Source organism: Nicotiana tomentosiformis, chromosome 2 (genome assembly GCF_000390325.3).
Source record: "Nicotiana tomentosiformis chromosome 2, ASM39032v3, whole genome shotgun sequence".
Lineage (NCBI taxonomy): Eukaryota > Viridiplantae > Streptophyta > Magnoliopsida > Solanales > Solanaceae > Nicotiana > Nicotiana tomentosiformis.
Window position 1 is genome coordinate 170,997,016 of NC_090813.1, and position 23,322 is coordinate 171,020,337.

The 23,322-nt window shown below is 36.6% G+C and overlaps 1 protein-coding gene across 1 annotated transcript; it reads left to right on the forward strand.

Annotated features, from left to right (window-relative positions):
- Positions 1–6,093: 6,093 nt before the first annotated feature.
- Positions 6,094–20,496, forward strand: LOC104112323 (uncharacterized). Its single transcript, XM_009622203.4, has 4 exons — positions 6,094–6,250; positions 18,925–19,136; positions 19,978–20,126; positions 20,214–20,496. The coding sequence occupies exons 1-4, from the start codon at positions 6,211–6,213 to the stop codon at positions 20,296–20,298; spliced, it is 486 nt and encodes a 161-aa protein (XP_009620498.1). The 5' UTR covers positions 6,094–6,210; the 3' UTR covers positions 20,299–20,496.
- The last annotated feature ends 2,826 nt before the right edge of the window (positions 20,497–23,322 follow it).

Sequence of the window (23,322 nt, forward strand, 5' to 3'; positions counted from 1 at the left end):
AAGCTTTGTGACAAGAGATATATGTTTTGTATGTGTTCCAAATGTTATTGTTGTATTGTGTTACTATTGTGAGAACGTGTTCAAAGTATGGATTGCACATCTAAATGTTATAACTTCAAGTCATGTTTCAAATGAAAACTATGATGCTAAATTATGTAGAAATTGTGATTGGGATTACACCTCTACCCACATACTTTGGGGTGAGGCGGCAAGGCCGTTTTGTGTAGAGTTTTGGTATTGTGAAATATACCTCCACCTGCATACATTGGGGTGAGGCGGAAATGCCGCTTTGTGTAGAGTTTTGGTATTGTAAAATACACCACCACTCGTATACCTTGGGATGAGGCGGCAATGCCACTTTGTGTAGAGTTTCTTGTATTGTGATTGCACCTCCACCCGCATATATTGGGGTGAGGCGGCAAAGCCACTCTGTGTAAAGGTAGTTGTAGAGAATTCCCGACTAGAAATTTATAAATATTATTGGAAGTTCTTAACAAATCCGTTTGACTCTTATGGCTATCTAAGCCCTATGATTGTTACCACGATTCATCATATCCATGTTGTATTTCCAAGTTCTTGGATAGATGTTTTGTTTTTCATACTAGTACTATTCGACATGTACTAACGTCCATTTTGCTGGAGGCGCTGCATCTTTAATGGATGCAGGTGGTTCCACAGCAGGAGACATTGATCAGTGATAGAGGTACATCCTCTTCCCAGCTGACTTGGTGAGCCCCACTTCATTTCGGGGTCATGTATCTTTTGTTCCTTGTGATTGTGTTTAAGGTATAGCCGGGGCCTTGTTGCCGGCACCATCATTGTACTCTTTTATATCTATTAGAGGCTCCGTAGACATAGTGTGAGTTGTGTATTAATGTGGGAAAGTTAAACTAAAAATGTCGTAATTGTATCTCATGCTTCCACTGTAAAACTATGGTTGTGAAATGTATTGTTTTGGAGACTAATTAATGAAGTTTATATCCTCTTTATTTATAGGTGAGTTTGGTAGAAAGAAATCCATCAAGCTTGCTCAGCTGGGTCATCTCGGTTGAGCGCCGGTCGCGCTCCCCGAGTTCGGGGCGTGACAACAATGACTCCTCCTCCTCGGTTACCATGATTTCGCACTGTCACTCTGCCAAATTCCTAACGATCTCTTGTTAAACTTAGCATAACATAACTCGAATTATCATCTCCAAACACACCCTCGACCTCCTGGACGCTACACTATATTCTTCAAGCGATCACAACTCACATCATAGTACATACTTCATGTTGGATAGAAAATAAAGTTCTTCAGAGGATCTTTACTAGGAATCAAGCAACTCCTAACACTTCACATGAGATATCCCACCTGGGCAACCCCATATCAACATTTCCAACGACATTGCCCTGATTACAGCCATCAAAAAATTAGTTAATCTCCTAAGCCCACGCTAGCCCACCAGTCGAAGGTGCCCGCTCATTACCGTCAACATCAGATGAAGGTCCAGCGATGCATCCAAAACTCAAAGTCATATTACATCCCAAGCCAACTCTTTCCGTCATATTCAAACTTCAGAAGCACAAAGCCACTATCTCAAATGAAATACACAAACTTAGTCCCTTGCTCACCATGACCATAATCGCGCCAAGCTTCCTGGAAGCATGTGGCCATCCTACCACAAAATCCATACGATACGCTAACATTCCCACTTTCAGTTAACCATCCTTCGATGCGAACTACTCGACCTTTAGCAATTCAACCTCCACGAGACACTTCCCACCACGTTCTTCCTCATCCTTCGCTACCTAAATACTGCCTCAAATCATAATCCATGTATGTAGCACCCGAACTAATAAATTACTACCAATTCTAAGCCTCCTCAAAGATCATCTTTCTCAAGCCATCAATATTAGAAACACTTATTCGACTTTGAAACCGCTACACGCTTCTTAGGCACCATTTCACAACACCCTACCCCGAAGGAAAATCAAAGAAGACCATAACACTAATGAGCCTTAATGAGTTCCAACAAGAACCACGACACCATAACACAATAAGAATTCCACCACGCTCGAAAATATCAAGTCTCGATACTCCGTCAACCAAGGCCTGGTCATCTGTAGTCCAATTGCCTTTCCCCCACCGGAATTAAATGCTAAACCTCTAAACCATGAACCGAGAAATCATCTTTTCGAGTCAGTCACTACCGTGACACATAAAAAAAGCACCATACCATTTACACCAACACTGTTCTATAACAATGCATGAACATTATAATACATTGTGCATAGCCTGAAAACCATAGGCAACACTAGCACTGGGCTGAAACAACTGAACACTATTCCACAAGGCGACGATAATGGCCTGCCTGAATACGCAGGGAGAAACATCATGCACCACATCTGTAGTACCACTATAACTCCTCGATGCCCATTTGATAACAAGTGCTCATCATCGTATAAGAATGAGTAGGAAGGAAATGAAGGCATAAACTTCAATGAGATCAAATCGCACGACGAGGAATCAAGAAGGGAAGTGCTCCTAACCTCCCTGTAGCCTCCTCTCGAAGATAAGTATGGATGTCTCTGTACCAATCTGCAAGACTCTACTAAGCTCTCTCATGACTCGGGAGACCCAAGTGAACCTAGAGCTCTAATACCAAGCTATCACAGCCCAAAACCCACTATAGATTATGACCGCGCCCAACGTCGCCGTTAGGCAAGCCAACGGTCAACTTAAGATTGAATATCTTTATATTACTATAATCATACCGGGTAAATATGAAATGTTACCTGACTTTTCTTCTATTTGTAATACATAAGTATAAGCATGATGATGCAATCACAAGCCATAAGTAAACTAGAGGTTTACTGAAATAAATATTAGTTGTCATGACCGGTTGACCATCTCGGTTCAACTATGATGCGAAAATTTAATTGAGAATTATATTGGCATATATTGAAGAAATATAAGATTCTTCAAGAATTCTCTTCTGCTGCTTATTCTCATGATATACCAGTTAAGGTTGGGATTGAATTCCTTGATTTATGGAACGAATAAAAGGTGATAAATATGGGCCCAGTCACCTTTCATGTGGACCATTTACTATTATATAATTTTAATAGATGCATCTATTCTATGGTCACATGTGCATTTGTTATCAACTTGCAGTTTGGCTTTTGCAAGATTGATTGCTCAAATTATTAGAGTACAGTTCCATAATATAAATTATGATGATTTATCTTGATAATACTGGTTTAAATCTAAGTTGGTTTAGCAGAAATTGTATGCCTCCAATTATATCTAAACCATTGGTTATGAGAAAAAAATTGTCAAAATAAAATTTGGTATGTAATATATTATTTAATATACAACAGCACTTGTACGCATCTAGCTAAGTTATGATAAGTTCTCCCTATCACAATCGGTTCAGGGTTAGAAACTAAATAATTTCCATCTAGAAATATGAATATGCTATATGATTTAATTGTTCCACCACAATGCACAAAGATGGATCCCCAAATAAGGCTAGGGATATTTGTTGGTGATCCCAACAATATGGGGAGAAAATGGGCAGCTGAAAAAGTAATGCATGTAATGAATTATTATGAGTACATCTAGATCCTCGTACGAGAAAATGTGAACTTGAAGTTCAAGTGATAATTCATTTGCAAAATATTGCCAGGCGTATTTGCTGACCCAAAACTAATTGTCATATTCAGCTGCTAATGCTCCAAATAAAATTAAATTCATAATGAATAGAGTCTATGGCATGCATGAAGCATAATAGACTAATCGGTTCTAAAGATAAAACTCCTTGAAGAAGGAGAGGAGCAAATGTTCAAGATGGTCATAATAAGGAGGCAAGTGCTCTAGAAGAGCACCACGACATAACACTTCATAAGACCTCATGGGAGAGGCTCAGGTACCTGAAGATAATAAGATAAAGAGATCTCAATAAGTTATGTCTTTATTGGGTAATAGTAGAATCGATATAAAATGATCGTTGACGATATTGTTAATATAATGTAGCGCTCAATATTATTAATATTGACGAGGATCTTGAGCTCAAATCTGTCATGAAATTTGGACAGATAAATGATTGGCCAAATGAAAAATACGCAATGAAAATTAATTTCACCTGAAAAATATAAAGTTGGACGGATAGTCCCAACATCTGAAAGTATAAAGCCAGTGGAGGTATAAATGTGTTCTTGTACGGAAAAAAAAGGTCAAGTCGATAAACATAAAGACGACTTGTGTCACAAGAAAATTTGTAAATATCTTGGCATTGATTATATAGAGACATGTTCTCTTGTGGTGGATGTCGCCATTTCAGGTTTTAATCTGGCAATATAAGAAAAATGTGACATACGTATAATGGAAATCATTGAGGATTTAAATTGTTCTGAAGCATATTAAGGTTTCCAAGAAATTTATTAAATAAAGCTTCAAAAATCCTTATACGGGTTGAAACAATCAGGGCGCATGTGGTATAATCGCCTGAGTGAGTACCTGTTGAAAGAAGGGTATAAGAATGATTCAATTTGTCCTTGTGTCTTTATAAAAAGATCTGAATCAAAATTTATTATAATCACCGTATATGTTGATGATTTAAATATCATTGGAACTCATAGGGAGCTTCCTAAAGCAGTAGACTATTTAAAGAAAGAATTTGAAATGAAAGATCTTGGAAAGACAAAATTTTGTCTTGGTCTATAAATTGAGTATATGAAAGATGAAATTTTTGTCCATCAACCAGCATATACTAAAATGATTTTAAAGCGATTATATATGGATAAAGTACATCCATTCCGACATCATAAAAATAATAAAGAGCTTCTTGGTCCCGAAGTACCATATCTTGGTACAATTGGTGCACTAATGTATCTTTCTAACATTACAAGGTCTGACATAACTTTTTCAGTTAATGTCTTAACAAGATATAGCTCTGCTCCTATAAGGAGACATTGAAATGGAATCAAATACATATTGCGGTATATAAAAGGGACTACCGATATGGGATTATTTTATGACAATGATTTCAGTTCCGATCTTGTTGGTTATGCCGATGCTGGGTATTTATATGACCCACACAAGGCTCGATCTCAAACATGTTATGTGTTTACATATGGAGACACTGCCATATCTTGACGATCGACTAAGCAATCAATCGTGGCTACTTCATTTAATCATGCTGAGATAATTGCTATTCATGAAGCAAGTCGAGAATGTGTATGGTTGAGGTCTATAATATATCTTATTCGAGACAAATATGGGTTTGAAGTGTGACAAACTACCCACAATTTTGTATTAAGACAATGCAGCATGCATAGCCCAATTGAAGGGAGGATTCATAAAGGGGATAGGACAAAGCAAATTTTACCAAAGTTATTTTTCACACATGATCTTCAAAAGAATGGTGATATCAATGTGCAACAGATCCGTTCAAGTGATAATATGGCTGATATGTTCACCAAATCTCTACCGACGTCAACCTTCAAGAAACTAGTGTAAAAGATTGGGATGCGAAGGCTCAAGGATGTGAATTGATGCTCTCATGAGGGGGAGTTAATACGCGTTGTACTCTTTTTCCCTTATAAGGTTTTGTCCCACTGGGTTTTCCTTGCAAAGTTTTTAACGAGGCAACCAAAGGGCGTATTTCTAAATATGTGTACTCTTTTTCCTTCACTAGAATTTTTTTCCCATAGGGTTTTTTCCTAATAAAGTTTTAACGAGGCACATTATCTATGGACATCCAAGGGGGAGTATTATAAGAAAAATCAAATTATGATGGATGTCTACTCTTCCTCCATGATCTTATCAAATGCTTAATGACATATTCAATGACATATTTCTATGCTTAATGACATATTCAATGACATATTTTTCTTCACTTTTCATGCCTATATAAAGGCCTTGTAATAGATAAGAAAATACACACAATTGAAGAAGAAAATCTCTTCCTTCTCTCTATCTCTATTTCTTGTTTATGTTTTACTAAATTGCTTTTATTTCATAACAACATGTCTTGTTCATGTTTTACTAAATTGCTTTTATTTTATAACGGTGCTAAATTTATAGGTTTTTTTTTTAAGGTATCCTAAAGCAAAAGGCTGAGGGCAACTTTAGCGAAAAGAAGGGGCTGAGGGCATCTTCGGCAGTTTAGGAAGTATATCAGTTCAGAGAAATATCCCCCCTTTGAGAATCGTCATTTTAACCATAAGATGGAGCTCATCTCTCTACACTTCTCGCCATTTATAACAAGTAAGATTACATACCACAATTCTTATTTATCCCGTTATGCTTCACTTACCAGTGAGTTTGTCTTCGTTCTTGATGTTTAATTTGTTTCTGTTTGCCACCTGTAATGCTAACATTGTTATCACTTCTATCCATTGGTTAGAAATCAATAGCGCTATTGCATTTAGTTCGCATTTATTAGTTCCCACTGCAGAGTAAAGTGAGTACTATAGTGAAAGGGCTCCATATAGTACGAATTGCATTGTGAGTATTCATATACGACCCCAACTAGCTATTTTGGATTGAGGCGCAGTAGTAGTTTTAGTCTGTACCATAGATGAAATTGTAACAAAAAGTAGTTGATGAAGTTGAAATGTTGTGTGAACAATTGCAAAGTGATTGTGGATATTAAAGGACACCACGGGCGATTTAATTAGATTTTGTTCATATCAAATTCAATTGCATTTAATGTTATGTATGGTTGATAATGAACTTACCGTTTAGATAAGAAGATAAAGCTAAATTTCAGTCTGGTTTTTGAGTGTCTGGGGTTATTGATAAGTTTTGAGTAATTGAAGCAAGTACAATTCACATAGGTTCTGGTGCTAAGGGTTGAAGGTCATTGGATTTTTATGTTTACTTGGTATTCAGAGTTGTTGAGATGCAGGGAGAAACTAAGAAAATTATCAGAAACAGTGTTCACTAACAGTAATTGATGAGGCTGGTGTTGTATGTTGATGGGGGCAAATTTTCAACTCAAATGTTATTGTTCAGTGAAATAATGGACGTGTTAGTCTTCAACAAATGGATGGGGACAAAGCTATTGTCCCAGAACTGACATTAAAAAAACCGGGAATTTAAAAAAATAAAAAACACGTACAGTAAAGAAAGAAAAAGTTTTTAGAGCTAAAACTGGTTGAGGTTTCCCCTGGCTAATTAACTTGCCCTCAGCAAAAGTTCATACTCATGGATGTTCTTGGGTGGATGTGTGCCCCTTGTAGTGTTTCCACCTTTTTATGTTCTCTTTCTTTTGTGGAAGGATTTACCTGTTATTTGCAGTTTCCTGCCTCCACTTCCAACCAAGAGGTTGTGAATTCGAGTCACCCCAAGAGCAAGGTGGGGAGTTCTTGGAGGGAGGGAGCCGAGAGTCTATCGGAAACAGCCTCTCTACCCCAGGGTAGGGGTAAGGTCTGCGTACACACTACCCTCCCCAAACCTCACTAGTGGGATTATACTGGGTTGTTGTTGTTGTTGCAGTTTCCTGCTTGAAGTTTCCAGAGTAGTTAGATGATTTCAAATACATGTTTAGCTTTTGATGAATGATTTTACAACATTAAGTTCACATCTTCATTATGCTCATGCAAATGGCCTCTTCAGTGGGTTGTGCACTGCATCCCTGATTACTACTTATGCTTCAGTACTAAAATATCTTGTATTAAATTAAGAGGCATATAGTACAAAAACAATAACAACAACAAACCCAGTGTAATCCCACAAGTAAGGTATAGAGAGGGTAGTGTTTGCATAGATCTTACCGCTATCTTGTGAAGGTAGAGAAACTGTTTCGAATAGATTCTCGACTCAGGGACAGAAGAAAAAGAAACAGTAACAACAAGCAGTATCAACAACAAGATAAGATGATAAGATAACCGAAGTGAAAGAAACAACATATAGTAATAGAAATCTAAGAATAAGAAAATACGAAAATAATACTAATATTATTGGTATGGGAAAGAGATATGCTCGGCTACCTACTAACCTTCTTCCTTAGTTCTCGCTTCTACACCCTCCTATCAAGGGTCATGTCCTCGATAAGTTGAAGTTGCGCCATGTCATCCCTAATCACCTCTTCCTAATATTTCTATTAGGGTGGAAACTCGGGTAGTGCAAAATTTAGCCAAACAACGCTATAATAATAATACCAAAGACAATGCAAGTTGATAATAACAACAATTAAAGCATATAAAGGAGACACAAATTTAATGTGGTTCGGTCAGTATGACCTACGTCCAAAAGCGGAGAGGTGCAATTTCACTATACCAACAAGATTACAAAAAAGAGTATAATATTAAAGATAAAACTCTAATCAACCCAAAATATCCTTGAGAGAATAACCTCACAAGATCACTCCAAAGATGAGATTCACACAAGTATTTTCCAACACTCAACTCTCTTACAAAAATACTTTCTACAAATAAAAGAGGGGGAGAAGAAAAAACGAATTGAATCCTCAATCTTGTTGGTGCATCTATAACATGAAGGGAGCTACCCTTTTATAAAAAATCAAGGCCAAAATATTTGGCCAAGGCCCAAGAGATAGCCACGTGAGACTTGTCTTGCTTGAATGAGAATGGGCCAACAAGGCCTTTGGTTACAAGGTCAAAGATATGGCCACATTACAAATAGCAATATTTTGGTTGATATAGTAAATTTGTTCCACTTTAATGAGCCAAATCATTTTTCATAAATGCCAATCAAATTTACTTGCTAACTGGAAGAGGTTTCGTGAACATATCAACAGGATTGTCTCTAGTATTGATCTTTTAAATAGAGACTTTTCCTTCAACAATGGTTTCTTAGATGAAATAATACTTGATATCAATATGCTTCGTCCTCTCATGATACATCTGATATTTAGTCAAGTGAATCGCATTTTGACTATCACAAAAAATGATAATACCACCTTGGTGTAAACTTAGTTCAGCAAATAGATTCTTTAACCATAAAGTTTCTTTGATCACCTCGGTCTTTCTAACTGATAGAGCAACCACCAATGCAAAATACGTAGCCTGCTAGTGATCTTCTTTTCCCAAGATCACCTGCATAATCTGAGCCTACAAAACCAACCAAAGTGTTAGTATTTCTCCTGAACTCCAAACATGTGTTTGAAGTACCTTGCAAGTATCTGAGAATCCATTTGATATCCTGCCAATGTGTTTTATTAGGGCAAGCCATATATCGACTTACTACACTCACTGCTTGTGAAATATCTAGATGTATACACACCATTGCATGCATAATACTGCCGACTACACTGGAAAATGGTACTTGTGCTATATACCTCTCTTATTCCTCTTAACTGCGGTGACTGAGCAGCTGATAACTTAAAATGAGTAGCAAGAGGGTACTCACTGGTTTAACATCTTTTATGCCAAACCTCTCCAAGACCTTTTCCAAGTACTTCTGAGTCAGGAATAGCCTGTTGGCTCCTCGATTTCTTTTGATCTTCATGCCTAGGATTTTCTTAGCTACTCCCAAATATTTCATCTCAAAATCACTTTTCAGCTGACTTTTCAAATTGTGAATTTCTGTCAAATCCTTAGCAGCAATGAGCATGTCATCAACATATAACAACAAATAAATAAATGAACCATCATTTAACTTCCGGAAGTAAACACAACTATCATACATGCTCCTCAAATAACCATGACCCAACATAAAGGAATCAAATTTGTTATACCATTGTCTTGGGGACTGTTTTAATTCGTATAAGGATTTTTTCAACAAGCAAACATGTTCTTCTTTTCCTTCAATTTCAAATCCTTCGGGGGTTGATGCATGTATATTTGTTCCTCAAGTTCGCCATGTATGATAGTTGTCTTAACATCAAGCTGTTTTAATTCCAAATTATACATGACAACTAAAGCAAGCAAGATACCAATGGAGCTGTGCTTAACAACAAATGGGAAAATATCATTAAAAACAATTCCTTGTACCTGATTATAGGCCTTTGCAACTATTCGTGCCTTATACCTTGTATCTTCAACGCCTAAAATGCTTTTCGTTTTCTTGAATACCCATTTGCAACCAACATTTCTTTTTCTTTCCTGATGGCGGCTTCACAAGAGACCAGGCACCATTTTTGTTGAGAGACTCAATTTTTTCATTCATTGCAATCGGCTGAATCAGCACCCAGAAACTGCTTCTAAATATTTTGACGGTTCTCTAATTTCTTCAGTTTCCTGTGCAACCGATAAAGCAAATGCAACATAATCTCCAAACCATGATGATTGCTTACTTTCTCATCTTGGTCTATGTTTGGCCATGGAATACTCTTCATCTTCTGGTTCGACTTCAGGAGTCTCAATTTTAGGAATTTCAGCTTCTGACTCAACTTTAGGAGTTTCAACTGTATTTTGCTCCAAAGTTGAGCTTGGCTCAGAAGTATAAAGTTTTGTAATGCACCAGAGGAAAAGATGATTTTATTCATGAACCAACCTGCTATTTATATAGAGCATATACAAACTAAAACACATGTTTGCATCAGTGGACGTTCCGGATAAGTTAAATTAGTAGACATTAGCAGATAATTAGCAGGAAATAAAGAAGGATAAGGAGAAAGAACTCAAGTAATAAAATGGAGCTAACTAATATGATAAGATTTTGTGCAACAGAATATACTAGAATACAGGAAACTAACAAATCTTAAAACTAGTAAATAGGAAGCTAATAACAAATTTCTCAACTGAAATATAACAAATATTATCCTTTAATACGCCCCCGCAAGTTGGGGATGACTAGAACAAGCCCCAACTTGTGAAAATTGCACAGAAACGTTGTACGTGGAAGAGGCTTGGTGAGAATGTTAGCAACTTGATAGTAGAGTGAAGTTGACGAACATCAAGTATTTTTTGTTGAACTAGCTCATGAACAAAATGGAAATTAAAAGTTACATGCTTTATCTTACTGTGAAAAGTTGGAGTAGCACAAATGTAGGTGGTGCTAACGTTGTCACTAAGTACTGTTGGTGGAGCGGACAATGGAAAATGAAGCTCATGGAGCAAATTCATGAGCCAATTAACTTCAGAAACAGTAGCAACAACAGCTCGGTACTCAGCTTCCATAGATAAGCGTGAGAAAGACCTTGCTTTTTGGAAGACCAAGAGATTGGTGAATTCCAAGGTAGACAACATAACCTGTTGTTCATGTTCTGTCTTGTGGATTTCCAGCCCAATCAGTCAGAATAAGCAAGTAAATGCTCTGTTGGTTGTCGACTTAACTTAACTCCTATTGTGCTGGTGTGGTTCAAGTAGCGTAGCAAACGTCTGATGCTTTTCCAGTGAGATACTTTTGGATTATGCATAAACGGAGACAACTTGCAAACATCAAACTCGACGTCAGACCTAGTGAAGGATAGGTAGTGAAGCTTACCAATGATTCTTCTGTAAAGTAGCAGAATCGGCTTCAGAATCAACGGAGGAATAGGTTGATGTCATCGGTGTTGGGACACCTTTACAATTAGCCATATGCAATTTATCCAAAAGATCCATGACATAATTGTGTTGAGACAAATATATGGTAGATGGTGTTGATGTTACCTCAACACCCAAAAGATAATGCAAGAGCCCAAGATCTCTTGGAGAGAATCATTGAGAAAGAGACCCAATGATGGACCTGACACTTCTCTCAACGTTTCCCGTAATAATTATGTCATCAACATATATGAGAATGTAAACAGTAACCTGAAAAGTATGAAGGATATACAAAGATGAACCAAAATTGGATAACCCAATACTTGTCAAATAGTTAATGAGCTCAGTGTACGGTGTACCACGCCCTAGGAGCCTGCTTAAGTCCGTATATTGCTTTTTTTATTTAGCTTGCAAACATATGTTGAATGTTCAGAGGACTCGAAACCAGGAGGTTTCTCAGGTACGCTTCTTCTTCTGCAAGTCTGCCTTGTAAGAAGGCATTTATAACATCCAAATGATGAATATGCCATGAGCGTTGGGCAGCAATTGCAAGGACCAAAAAGACTGTTATAGGCTTGAAAACGGGGCTGAATGTAAAATGATAATCCAAACTAAGCCTTTGCATGAAACCTTTGGCTACTAGGCGAGCCTTATACCTATCAATATTGTCATCAGGTTTAAGTGTAATTTTAAACAACCACTTACTGTCCACAACATTCCGAGAGGGATCACTAGGAACCAAATCCCATGCCTGGTTTTTGACTTAAGCATCATATTCTGCTTTCTCGCTTCTTGCTATTGGTGGTATAGTTGTGCTTGACGGTAGGGGCAGGAAATTGGTGGTGAGATATTGGTTTTGGCAAGAAAAGTCTTGGGATTCAGGCTATTTGTTTTTTATTGGGTAACCATGGGTGAGAAACGGTGGATGGTTTTGATTGTAATGGAGGAGCATGAACGTGTGCGGCTGAGATTCTATGGGCGACTGTGGTTGAGGGGCTGGGACAGATGTGGTAGCCTTAGAGGTCCGACGGCTATAGGTTTGGGTAATGGGTGGTTACTTTTTGTTGCATGAGGAGATAGATTGATTTAGTCGGGGAGGAAGAATCAGAGGTGTTTGTTGCATTATTGGGATAAGGTAGAGAATTACCGGAGGTCCACGATGCTGCTGGAGAAGGAACGGAGCAAGACTTTTGTGCACGTGTAGACAACAGCGGAGGTAGTTCCAAACAATGTGAATCTATTAGGATATCTGTTTGGCCTTCCGGTGGAGATACGTCATCCCAAAAAATTTTCATATTTTAATTTCTGTAATTAGAGAAAATATTGGCAAAAGGATAATTATTTCCAAAAGATATTAACATCTCTCGAAAGATAAATTTTGGAGGTGGTTGGGTCAAAGCATTGATGGCAATAATATTTATTTGAAAATCTCAATTAAACACAAGGCTTTAATTTTGAATCAAGCTTGTTTTGTGAATATGCTTTTAGCCACGCTTAACATGAGCAACCAAAAATTTTGACGTTGTCATAATTTGGCAACTCTTGAAATAAAATCTCATACGGACACTTGTCTTTTAAATTTGGAGTTATCATTCTGTTAATGAGAAAATTAGCTCGATAACATGCAAAACTCCAAAATATGGCTGGTAAGGAAGCTTGGTGCATTAGAGTTTTGGCAGCCTCGACAATATGGCGATGTCGTCGTTCTACCAGAGCAACTCTTTGTAGAGTATAAGGTGGGAAAATTAATTGTTCGATGCCTTGTAATTTTAAATATGAAGTTAAGCTTTGAAATTCACCACCTCTGTTAGTATAAAAAGATAATATTTTTGTTTGAAACCAACGTTCGAGCAATGGATGTAGTGTTATGAAAACATCTAAAATCTCGTTTTTGGATTGTATTGTACGGAGCGACATGTATTTTGAATATTGATCGGCGAACAAAACATAATATCTTTTTCTATCAATAGACTAAACTGTGAAGGTCCGCACAAATCACGGTAAATAATTTGTAGCGGGGTTTGACTCTGCAAAGATCTTGTAGAAAAAGATTATCTATGGCTTTTATTTGATTGACATGAATTACAAATCGAAAGAGACTCTTTCATAACTGGAACGGAAAATTTATTCAAAAGTATATCTAAATTATGGGGTATTGGATGCCCCAAACGCCGATGCAACAAATCTAAAGACGCAACCAAATTGCATTGCCATTGAGAAGAAGGGTTGTCTAGCGGCCATTCATATAGTCGTCCTCAACTCTCTGCCCTTGAACCAGCGGCGCCCCCATACTCAGATCATTCACAAGATAAGAGAATAGAAAGAATTCAATGGATGTTTTATTGTCGTGACAAAATTGAGAAACTGAAATTAAGTTGTTGGCAATGAAAGGGGAGCCAAGGATATTGGATAATTGAGAGCGGCAAACTCGAGCAGAGTGTCCAATGCGGTTACATAAGTGGAAACTAAATTGTTCTCTTGCTGATTGGTAGGACGATTGCGCCATTGCTGTGAACGATTCTGCTGCCTGTTGTTTTGACGCCTGTTGTTGTTGGTGGTGTTGGTCATTATTTGAGAGTTGGTCTTACGACCAACAACAACAGTGATTGTGGTAGAGGTGTGAGACAGAGCATTGTGTTTGAGGAAAAGCTCATGGTCAACAAGCTTTTCAAATAGTTCTTCATAGGAGATAGGTATGTCATGTGCTCTAATTGCTTCTGAGATTTCGCGATGTTCTGGTCCAAGCCCAATGAGAATCTTGACAATGAGTTCAGTGTTGGTGACAGGTGCTCCTGTAGTCGCAAGTTCATTGCAGAGACATCAGACTTGATTTAGATAGTCCATGACAGGAAGGCTCTCTTTGGTGAGATGAGCAAGGCAATCTCGCAAGTTAAATACACAAGTTTGCCACTTATTGGCATAAGCAATATGGAGGTAATCCCATGCTGCTCTGGCGGTGGTTGCAGCAGCTACAATGGTAGCAAGAGTTGGATCGACTGACGCTAAAATAGTGTTTTGGATTAACTGGTCCTGACGAAACCAATTAACATAATCGGGATTGGCAATTGTCTGGTTGTTTGTTGTGGTGGTCTGGACAGGAGAAGGGATAGTCCCATCTAGATGGCCATAGAGATTGTGTTCTCTCATGAGCATGAACACTTGTGCCTTCCAGAGGGAGAAGTTATGGCTGCCAGCATGTTTGATCGGAAGAAGGGTAACCGGGTTGAATTGAACAATAGAGGTGTTGCTTGTTGCATCGGAATTGGTAACAGAGAGTGCCATTTGTATTGGCTGGGTGGGTAACAAGAACCTTAGAACTCTCTGTGGAGAAAAATGTTCTTGATACCATATAAAGTTTTGTAATGCACCAGAGGAAAAGATGATTTTATTCATGAACCAACATGCTCTTTATATAGAGCAATCAAACTAAAATACATAAAAAAATGTAACTAACTGATGTGATAAGATTTTGCACAACAGAATACACTAGAATACAGGAAACTAACAAATCCTAAAACTTGAAAATAGGAAGGTAATAATAAACTCCTAAATTGAAGGATAACAAATATTATCCTTTAATAAGAAGGAATGTCAATCTCAACCTCCACCTGCTTCTGTGTGCTCTTTCTTTTATCTGTATTACAAGAACTAGGAGACTCTTTTCTAGAATGTAACATAGAAGATTTATCAAAAGTTACATCTCTGCTAATTATAAATTTTGGTGCAATGGAAGCAGGATACCATAATCTGTATCTTTTCACCTCAGATGCATACTCAAGGAAAATACACTTCTTAGCCCTTGGCTCTAATTTTTCATCATTTACATGCATATATGTAGGGCAACCAAATATCTTTAAATCAGAATAATTAGCAGGAGTACCCGAGAACATTTCCTCTAGATTCTTAAAATTCAACGGTGCAGAATGAGCACGGTTAACAATATAACAAGTTGTGGAAATAACCTCTGCCCAAAAGGCATTTGTCAACCCGACATTTAAAATCATGCAACGAGCTCTTTCCAAAAGAGTTCTGTTCATTCTTTTTGCTATACCATTTTGCTGAGGTGTCATCCTCACAGTGCGGTGTCGAGCAATTCTTTCATTGCAAAATTCATTGAACTCATCATTACGGAATTACTAGCCATTATCTATTCTAAGTCGCTTAACTTGTTTTCCTGTTTGCTTCTCAATCAAAACTTTTCATTGTTTGAAAGTTAGGAAAACATCACTTTTATTTTTTAGGAAATAAACCCAAACTTTCCTTGAATAATCATCAATGAAAGTTAATATATACTTGATACCACTTTTTGACAGGGTCTCGGAAGGACCCCAAAGATCTGAATGAATGTAATCTAAAGTACCTTTTGTTCTATGGATTGTTGGAGATTTGAAGCTAACTCTTTTCTGCTTCCTGAACACAGTGTTCGTAGAACTCTATATTCCCAGTACTTTGTCCACTCAAGAGACCTCTTTTATTGAGGATGGATAGACCTTTTTCTCTCACATGCCCCAATTGCATATGCCACAATTTAGTGATGTTAGAATTAGATTTATCTGATATTGAAGCTACAACACCTGTAACAGTGGATCCCAATAAAGTGTATAATGTACCAGATCTGCGTGCTTTCATGACCACAAGAACACCTCGAGAAACTTGCAGAACTCCATCTTTACCTGTGTATTTGCACCCAAGAGATTCTACATTGCCCAAATAGATGAGATGTTTTTTCAAGTCAGGAACATATCTAACATTGTTGAGAGTTCTCACCACACTATCGTGCATTTTGATTCGGACTGTACCTTTACCAATAACGTTGCACCCATCATTGTTGCTCATCATGACAACTCCACCTTCAACAGATTCATATGTTGTAAACAAATCCCAATTGGGACACATATGATAAGAACAACCTGAATTCAAAATCTACTCATTGTTAGATTTGAAACTATTATTAGTTACTAAAAGTATAGTTCTCTCAGTCTAATCAACAACTACACTTGCTTCGGCAGTGTCAGTATTCTTGTGCTCATTTTTCTTCTCTGTATGCTTTTCTTTGTTTTTCAACTAAAATCATTCAGAGATAATGTGGCATTTCTTATGACTATTTGCACACAACATTTCCGTATCTGAACTTTGACCTTGATTTAGAACCCCACCACTTGAATCTTTCTTATTAGATCTTTTCTTACAAACAACTCTTCCCCTTGGTTCATACTAGTTTCTCCAGTAATATCTCTATCTATCTATTCTTTTGATTTCAAAATAAATTTGATATCTTTATAAAAGATATTATCCTTTCCATAAAGCATAATATCTCTTAAATGCTTAAATGACTGGGGTTGGGAAACAAGCAATAACACGTCTTGATTCTCATCTTTGGTTTTAGCATCTATGTTACTCAAATCCATAAAAAGGAATCAAATATGTTGATATATGTGAGTATAGAGGTATCTTTAACTATACGAAAAGAGTAGAGTTGTTGCTTTAGGCAAAGCTTATTTTCAACTATCCTTTTCATGTATAGGCTTTCTACAGCAACTTCTCGCAAAACCTCATTTGAGAGATTTAAAATGATACTAACTTTTGCCTTCTATGACGGCAAACTCATTGTCCATTTTATCCGGCTTTTTCTCATTTTCTTTTCTTGCAGTGTTATGTCTAAGCCATCCTGAATTAGGATAGCTTTCATCCTTAATTGCCAAATCCCGAAGTTTGCATTTCGGTCAAATTTCTTAATATAAGTCTTTGTTAGAGTCATATAGGCTATTAAAATTAACTCGGTTAGATCTAGCTCTAATACCAATGTGTTAGGATTGGAAACTCGGGTCGTGTGAAATTTAGCCAAACAACGTTATAATGACAATAACAAGGACAATGCAAGTTGATAATAACGACAATTAAAGCATATAAAGGAGACAGATTTAACGTGGTTCGGTTAGTGTGACCTATGTCCACAAGCGAAGAGCAATTTCACTATACCAACAAGAGTACAAAAGAGAGTACAAGATGAAATAAAACTCTAATCAACCCAAAATATCTCCGAGAGAATAACCTCATAAGATCACTCTAAAGAAGGGATTCACACAAGGGTTTCCCAACACTCAACTCTCTTAAAAAATACTCTCAATAAATATAGGAGGAGGAGAAAAAACAAGAATTGAATTCCCAATCTTGTTGGTGCATCTGTAACGTGAAGGAAGTTGCCCTTTTATAGAAAATAAAGGCCAAAATACTTGGCCAAGAGATCGCCACATGGGACTTGTCTTGCTTAAATGAAAATGGGCAACAAGGCCTTTGGTTACAAGGCCAAAGATATGGCCACGTTACAACTTCTTTGGCCTACTTCTACCTTTCCTCAGGCTCACCATGGCCGACCTCTCACACCTCGCTGGGGCATCAATACATCTCCTCTTCATATGCTCGTACCAGCTCAGTCTCACTTCTCGCATCTTGTCCACCACGAAGGCCACGCCCACCTTGTCCCGAGTATCTTCATTCTTAATCTTCTCTTTCCTTGTATGTCCACACATCCATTTGAGCATCCTCATTTTCGCTACTTGGATCTTCTGGACATGGGAGTTCTTGACTGGCCAATATTCCGCCCGATACAACATATTCGGATGTAGAACTTACCTTTAAATCTTGGTGGCACATTCTTATCACAAAAAACACCAGATACGAGCTTCCATTTCATCCACTAAACCAATACGATGTGTGACATCATCGTCAATCTCCCCATTACCTTAGATTACTGACTCTAGGTATTTGGAACTTCCTTTCTTAGGGATAACTTGTGTAACAAGCCTCACGTCCCCGTCTGCTTCATGGGTCACGTCACTGAAAAAGGCACATAATGTACACTTAAAAATATGTGTATGATTGGACTTGAGTTAAATCGTGAACATAAGACATAAATGTTAAGTAATTATGTAGAGTAGACGTTCTTCTTGAGCTGCCAAAAGGACATATTGGCATAACAAAATCCTTCACTTAACGAAATGGCTATGCTTTGTAATTTAGTAGGTAAGACGATTGTTAGCTATATGATGTGATGGTTTCAAAATATTTCTCTATTTGTCAATATCCCTTAGTTCATTTGGGCATGTTATTGTGATTGTTTAATAGTTTAAGTACTGGAGCTTTCTAAATTGCTACTTGTTCGTCATTTTAACTCTTTGGATGGTACAGAATATAATGGTGATATAATGCAGTTTAACCAAGTGCTATATAGTACGAGATTCTAAATAATGAAGAATTAGCCAACATAAGCAGATTGAAATTGTTGCTGTATCCAATGCCAAACAGGTTTCCCAGTTTCAATACTTTAACGGCTTGCCCTGTTGTGTTCAAAGGCTTATGCTTAGCTGTCTAGTTTTCAGTATTCCTCTCTGTGAATTATCCCAGGATGTTTCTGAACTATTTGTGGAAAGAACTTTAAGATAATGGAAGAAAAAAGGGTCAAATATATATTTTCTTATAACTTATCTTGATTTTTGATCTTTGAAGCAACCGGAACGTTGAAATCTAGAGATTGCAATGCGTTATCTACACGCATTTATCCTCTTGGTTCTACTAAGTCAAAAGAATCTGCTAGCAGAGTGTTCAGAGTAACTTCTGCACTTGCAGAAACAGCAGTGTCTATTGCAGTTGCTGCCACAGTTGTGGGTGCTGCAGCAACTATTCTTGTAAGGAGAACTAAAGCTTCTGAAGCAATTGAGGTGAGTTGAAAGCTGACAAGAGTTATTTCTTCTGATATAAATGTTTGTTCATATCCTAGAGCAGCTCAATCAATATTTAATCTTAGCGCTGAAATTACACTTAAGGACATTTTCTGATACTGATCTTGGAGTACAATGAAAATCTCGTTGCCTTCTGGATGATCCCAAAATGAACATATGTTTTATACCTTAAAAATATCGAGGAAGACATGGCTTTTTCTTCTACCATTGTTTGATAACATTTTCGTCTTTCAAGAAAAGAAGAAACATATTTGTTCGGTAAAGGGCAACAACAAAAGAAGTTTTCTCCAGCAGAAAGCTTGCGAGTTGCATTTTCAGTCAACTGTTGCATCAATTTGTATTCAGATATATCCTGCTAAGAATTCTACTGCAACGAAAAAGGAAATGATATTTGTTTCTTGCAATTCAGTGAGGTTAACCTAAGGTACCAATCTGTAGTTGGTTAGTTTCTGCTCCTCTTGGTTTGATTATTGATGTATCTCATCCGTATAAAAACTAAAATAAGCCAAGTTTCGCCTAGCTTCTGATCAGAAAAAAGAAATTCAGAATTACTTTTGCATTTGCGGTGGAAACAGTTCTTTCAGTTAGTAGAACAATTTTGCCATTTCATTATCCATTTTCAGCTTGTTCTCTCTTTGAAGCAAAGATTAAAGATTTGTGCAGTAGCAGGTTATTCTCCAAACTAACCAGAAAAGAGAAAAATACTATGCAGAATTGTGAAGTTTAAGTAGGGGGGAAATCAAATGATTTGTAGCTCAAATGCACATCTTATTATGCTCTTAGACTATCCCCTTTGATTGTTGTTCTTATCAATAGACAGGCCCCGCCGAAAATCTGTGAAGACTGCGGTGGCTCTGGAATTTGTGCAGAATGCAGAGGGGAAGGATTTGTGCTAAAAAGGATGTCCGATGAAAATTCTGAGAGAGCAAGACTGATGGCAAAGAACGCAGCCACAAGATATACAGCAGGGTATGTTTTCCATTTCGTTAAGCCCCTCGTTCATATGCACTGAGCTCTAGCCTCTAAGTATATGAACTCATATCATGCATTTGGCAGGCTTCCCAAAAAGTGGAGCTACTGTATGAAATGCAACGCGGCTCGCTCCTGTAATTCATGTGGCGGCAGTGGGAAGTTGAACTAATTGTTAAATTGCCTTAGGATATACCATATCATTCAATTGTGTCAATATAGTGGCAAAATTTGAAGAATATGTAGGCGGTATTCTATGTATATCCTAATTATGTATAGTTTTTCGATAATTCTTTTGGAATATGGTCTTCTTGTGATAGTGCTGTAACTTATCCATTTTCAAGACTCAATCTGATGTTTACATTTTCTATGTCCTTATTGAAATGTGGTAAGTACTTCCTACGAGGTATGTGGAATAACAACATGATGCGATTTTCATAATAATGATTTGCCACCACTTTTTAGGTAATGATTTGCCATAATAGTGGCCATTTGCATCCTAAAGTATTGCTGCGCTTTATATTTTCTGATATTCGAAATTCATTGAGAAGCTTGCTTAACGCAAGTCTCATTTTAACCTTAACAGACCATTTTACTACCCAGGAAGCTCCGGCACTATTGAACTACCAAATGTGATTGGAAATTAGAGCTCCATGCTACTTTGCACTTCTACTCTAAATATCATGAATCCACAATTTAGTTATTTTATTAGGGGATTTTTCCTTCCTATGTAATATTTAAAACTTATTTATCAAAATTGTCCTAATTTTGTATGTAACCTGCCCTAAACAAGGATTACTTATAAATTATATACAATCTGCTCCTCTTTCAACAAGGATATTAGCGACTAGGACCAATCAACTAATCCGATACTGAGTCAGCATTTTCCTTTCCAAATTCATTACTGGGATAGGAAGGAGCTAGGCTTGCAGTACAAATCAAGATTGTATCAATTGTAATGTAGTCTCTTGACTGTGTCGCAGTATTTTACTAGTAATGTCGGGAATTGATCAACACTCTACTACTCTCCATTCCGTTAATTAACCTTATGAACTTGGGTACATAGGTATGTCTAAGTATAGACCCTTTTGATATGTCATCAGAGATATTTTGATTGTAGCCGTGAAGTCTTTTTAATTCTTATCTTAACCGTTGTATAAAAAATTGCTGTATCATATGATCAAAATATTAAGAGGTGAAGTCACTTTTATTTTCTTGCAGACTTTACTTTCCACGAACAGTTTCCAGTTCAATCAGATTTGAAATCTATAGTCGATTAACTTTGAGGGCTAAAACGTGTACGTCATGAATCAGTGCACATGAGTCAATTTGGAATATTACTGCTACAATATTCAAGTTTTTCAGTTTAAACAAATATGAATCAGTGCACACGAGTCAATTTGGAATTCGTTCTCTATCTTTCTTTCTTTAACAAATCGAATAAGAAAAGAATAATGTATGGTATATCAACATACAAATTTAAAATAAATTTTATACAAATTTAATACAAATTTGATATATCTACAACAACATACATACAAAAAATAAATTTCATACAACTAAATATATAGTATACAACTTATTTACAACTTTCATACATAATTATTACCCAATTAAATACAACTAGAACATCATACAACTTAAATACAATTTTCATACAAATTTATACAATATGTGTTTTGTATGTATTTTGTATATATTTTGTATGTGGTGTGTTATTCTTCCTCTCTGAAATTCCAATCAAAACTTCCTCTCTTAATACAATTTTGATACATATCAATAATTTTATGTAAAAAAATAATATTTATAACTTAAATACAACTTTCATACAACAACTCATATAGTGTACAACTAACTTCCAACTTTCATACAATATTAAAAACAAACTATGAATAAATACAACCAAATACAGTTTTCATATAAATTTCATACAACTATTATACAATTTTATATGTATATTATATGTCATGTGTTCTTCTTCTTCTTCTTCTTCTTCTTCTTCGAATATCAATTTGAAAATCCAACCAAAATCAAATCTAAACTTCACCAAATACCCTCAAAATAGAGATATAAACTCCATAGAATATTCCCAATCATTTGCAATAACACCCAATCCAAACAAAAAATATTTTTTGAAAATTCGAATCCGAATTCAAAACTTCGAAGCTTTTTAATAGTTGCCAATGATGGAGAGTCAAACACCTTCAAAATTTATTGATTGACAATTTCAATTCGAACAATCGAGCCAAATAATTAATATTTATCTGCTGCTAGCCCGCCATCGGAATGCCAACAAGAAAAAGGGAAGCCCAGAAAAGCTCCAAACTCCATCCATGAAAAAATTAATCCCTTTCTTTGCCATTGTTAGAGAAAATTATGAGCTTTAGAAGAAAAAACCTTGTAGAATCAGTGTAGAAAGAGGGTTGATTTCAAAGAGACAAAGAGAAATATCCTTTAGAATAAACTGTGATTGGGGTTTGTTTGGGTAAGAAATGAATTGTGAGGGTTTAAGGGGATTTACTAAATTAAAAGGCTACAATCAAGGAATACTCATTTAAAATTAATTTGTACATAATTGATAAATTGTATATGACTATGTAATTAAGTTAAAACTTTATTAGGGAGGGTAAATACGTTTCATATGTAGTATAGATAGGTAAAAAATCTCTTTTATTAGGTTAGTTTTTTACTTGCCTTGCCTGGAGTTCCATTCTCTAATTAGGTTGAATGGCCAGGTTTAGGGGTGGCGAATAGGTGGTTTGCGCTGAATTTGGACGGGTCAAGATAGGATGGAGTAGTAATTGAGTCATCGCTCAACTCTGCCCAAAGTTTACTTGGGCTAAGATGAGTTGGGTCAATAGAATAATGGGTCACAACCCAACTCGCCTAACTTGACCCAACTTTTCAAATATCAATAAATATTTGGAAAAATTACGCGACACGTCAAACATATGCACTGTATTTATCATTCACAGCTATACTTTTAGTAAATTTACCATTCTTAGCTATATTTGAATTTATAGCAAATCCTTGAAACAAGAGATTAATTATTTTGAACTGAAATAAGAGAGAAACAAGCTCTCATAGCTCAGTGGATTACAATGTCTGCTTAGTTAGTGGAGGTTTTGAGTTTGACTCTCAGCAAGTACATTTTATTTTCTGTATTTCTTTCAAGGCGCCTTGGTTGTATTCGTTG

Excerpts from the sequence above, each read along its gene's own strand:
- LOC104112323 (XM_009622203.4), top strand. The coding sequence starts at position 6,211 with ATGGAGCTCATCTCTCTACACTTCTCGCCATTTATAACAA. Across the intron at positions 6,251-18,924 it reads CTTCTCGCCATTTATAACAA|CAACCGGAACGTTGAAATCT; the intron begins GTAAGATTACAT and ends TGATCTTTGAAG. Across the intron at positions 19,137-19,977 it reads AAGCTTCTGAAGCAATTGAG|GCCCCGCCGAAAATCTGTGA; the intron begins GTGAGTTGAAAG and ends ATCAATAGACAG.